The sequence below is a fragment of the Gossypium hirsutum genome, chromosome D04 (genome assembly GCF_007990345.1).
Source record: "Gossypium hirsutum isolate 1008001.06 chromosome D04, Gossypium_hirsutum_v2.1, whole genome shotgun sequence".
NCBI classification, from domain to species: Eukaryota; Viridiplantae; Streptophyta; class Magnoliopsida; order Malvales; family Malvaceae; genus Gossypium; species Gossypium hirsutum.
Window position 1 is genome coordinate 4,265,604 of NC_053440.1, and position 2,275 is coordinate 4,267,878.

The 2,275-nt window shown below is 35.8% G+C and overlaps 1 protein-coding gene across 2 annotated transcripts; it reads right to left on the minus strand.

The window, feature by feature from the left end:
• Window positions 1-565: 565 nt before the first annotated feature.
• LOC107961401 (RING-H2 finger protein ATL78) lies at window positions 566-1,799 on the minus strand. 2 transcript variants are annotated; one of them, XM_041091728.1, is made up of 2 exons: window positions 1,098-1,799; window positions 566-1,016 (listed from the first exon to the last, which is right to left on the minus strand). In XM_041091728.1, the coding sequence occupies exon 1, from the start codon at window positions 1,752-1,754 to the stop codon at window positions 1,146-1,148; it is 609 nt and encodes a 202-aa protein (XP_040947662.1). In that variant the 5' UTR covers window positions 1,755-1,799; the 3' UTR covers window positions 566-1,016; window positions 1,098-1,145. The 2 variants fall into 2 exon arrangements, with proteins under 2 accessions (XP_040947662.1, XP_040947663.1); XM_041091729.1 differs by lacking the exon at window positions 566-1,016 and having other exon boundaries at window positions 1,087-1,507; window positions 1,547-1,799.
• Between the last annotated feature and the right edge of the window lie 476 nt (window positions 1,800-2,275).

The following is a 2,275-nucleotide window of genomic DNA, read 5'->3' on the forward strand; positions in this document are numbered from 1 at the left end:
ATAAATATGTGAAAACATCAGTTAACGTATAAAGGTGAAAATTAGTGTTCAAAATGTTTAATCGATGCAATTTTCAAGTTTGAGAGTTAAATTAAGTATAATTTTCCCAAAGGGTTTAAACATTATCAATGAATTATATAATTCTATAATTTAGACACAAGTGCCTAAATATATGCTTGAAAGTTTGAATTCTAAATTTTGCAAATTCTCTCATTCCCAAACTACAATTTTTTTTAACAAGGAAAAGGAAAAAAGTAATAGTTCTTTCCATATCCATAATTAGCAAAAGTTGGAGACATCACTTATACAAGGAAAAGAGGTTTCTTAACTGATTCATACATACTCTGAATCGAATAAACATGAATCACAACATATTAGGAATTGTTCCCAAATTTCCCTGTCGTTTTTTTCCTTCTTTTGTCGATAAGCTGAAAGTGAAAGGCAACCAGGAAAAGCGATATTACTAAACTCATAAAGGGTAGTGTGTCCCCATAAAAAATGCCAAAAAAGAGGCAATGAGATTAAGGTTTGGAGGGCAACTGGCCCCTTCCATTATTGTCTCCGCACTAATTAAGTAGAAAAATAGTTGCCTCATTGCTTTCTTTTAAGATCCTTACTTGGCATTTATTTTATATAAAAAAAAACTTTTTAATTTTTAAATTAGAAGATATATACATGCACAAATTTAATTTCTTTTAATTGTTACAATAACAACTATACTCAACTATAAATTCTAACCAGAGCTAACATTAATTATTTAGCTTTAGTTGCTTTTGCTAGATACTGTTTCTTAACAGTATAAAGTGCTTCTAGACTACTGCTTTTTCCCTTTTTTTTTATTTAATTCCTCTTTGCCACTGCCACATTGGATTTCCCTTGTGCAAGAGACAAAAATCATCATACTACCTGTTGAACTTGAATATTTATTTTGATCCAATCACTGGATTTTACTCGATTAACTTTTTAATCAAAAATTGCAGTGCTTGTTTGACTTCACCCTTCGACAAGCTGCACGCCTGCAGTACATGAATCTTGAAGAAATTAGTTGACAGTTTAAGTGGTAAACTGATAAGTGATAACTACTCATGCTTTTCAACCTCTTAAGATGGTATTATTAATAACCACTTCACCAAAATGTTCAATTTCTAGTTCACTTCTATGTTCATGGTTTCCTGCATCGGCACAGGCACTTCCTGGCTACAATTATTGGCCTTTTGGTCCGTTTCAACCAGGGAGTGCCGGCATGTAGGGCATGAAGAATGTGAACTAAGCCATGTATCTATACATAGAATATGAAATCCATGATTGCACTTTGGCAAGATCCGCAGAATCTCTCCAGCAGCAAACTCGGACAAGCATATAGCACAAGTGGTGTCTAGGCTCGGCAGTTTCAACTCGGTTGCATATTTTACTATAGGGAAGGCATTTAAGGCTTTCCGCTTAACTCCTACATTGGCTGACTTGGTTGAACTGTTCTCACCAGATTCGGCAGCAACAGAACTTGAGCCTCTAAATGAATCAGATTCGGCAGCAACAGAACCTGAGCCTCTAAATGAACACTTGGCCATACAAAGCAACCCAAAAGAGGAAACGATGGCGCAACTGAGGACTAAGAGAACAGTGGCTGCATTTGCATGGAAGTAGTTAATGATGAAAAAATTGTGTTCTTGAGCTGGGTGGTAAAGAAGTTTTCTTGGATGGAAGCTATCAAGCAACTCTAGGGGGAAATGGGTGGATGTTGTTGAACTTGTCATATTTAATTTGCTAGTGTTTTTAGTTGAGATGGTTGAAGGAGTAGGTTCAATTGAAGGATTATATATATACACGAAAAGAAGTTAATTAAAAAATGGGTTAGAGCCATTATATTTTAGGATTAAGGGGAACCAAGTCTATCTTACAATATTTCTTGTGGATAATTAGTTCGTTCACTCAGTTAGGACTTTCAACCCCCACTATGTCTTCTGTGGTTTAATAGATAAGTCCATTTTAATATTGCTCAAAGGTCAATTCAACTTTCCAGCAGCCCAAAAAGGTAGCACGTGGTAGTTTCCACCTCTCCATGGAACATCTAGTCACTAGCCGGTATGAGCCATGAAAAATATCTTGTGGGATCAAGGAGATAGACTCACAGCCATGTAAAATATCTTGTGCACCCAGTGCAGTTTTCAAACTAATAGAAAGGAGACTTGTCAGCTGCGAACGGCATTTTCAAGTCTAAAGGAATACTGAAGGCATTTGTCTCAAATGTTTGCCAAAGAGTACTCGTAATCTGCTG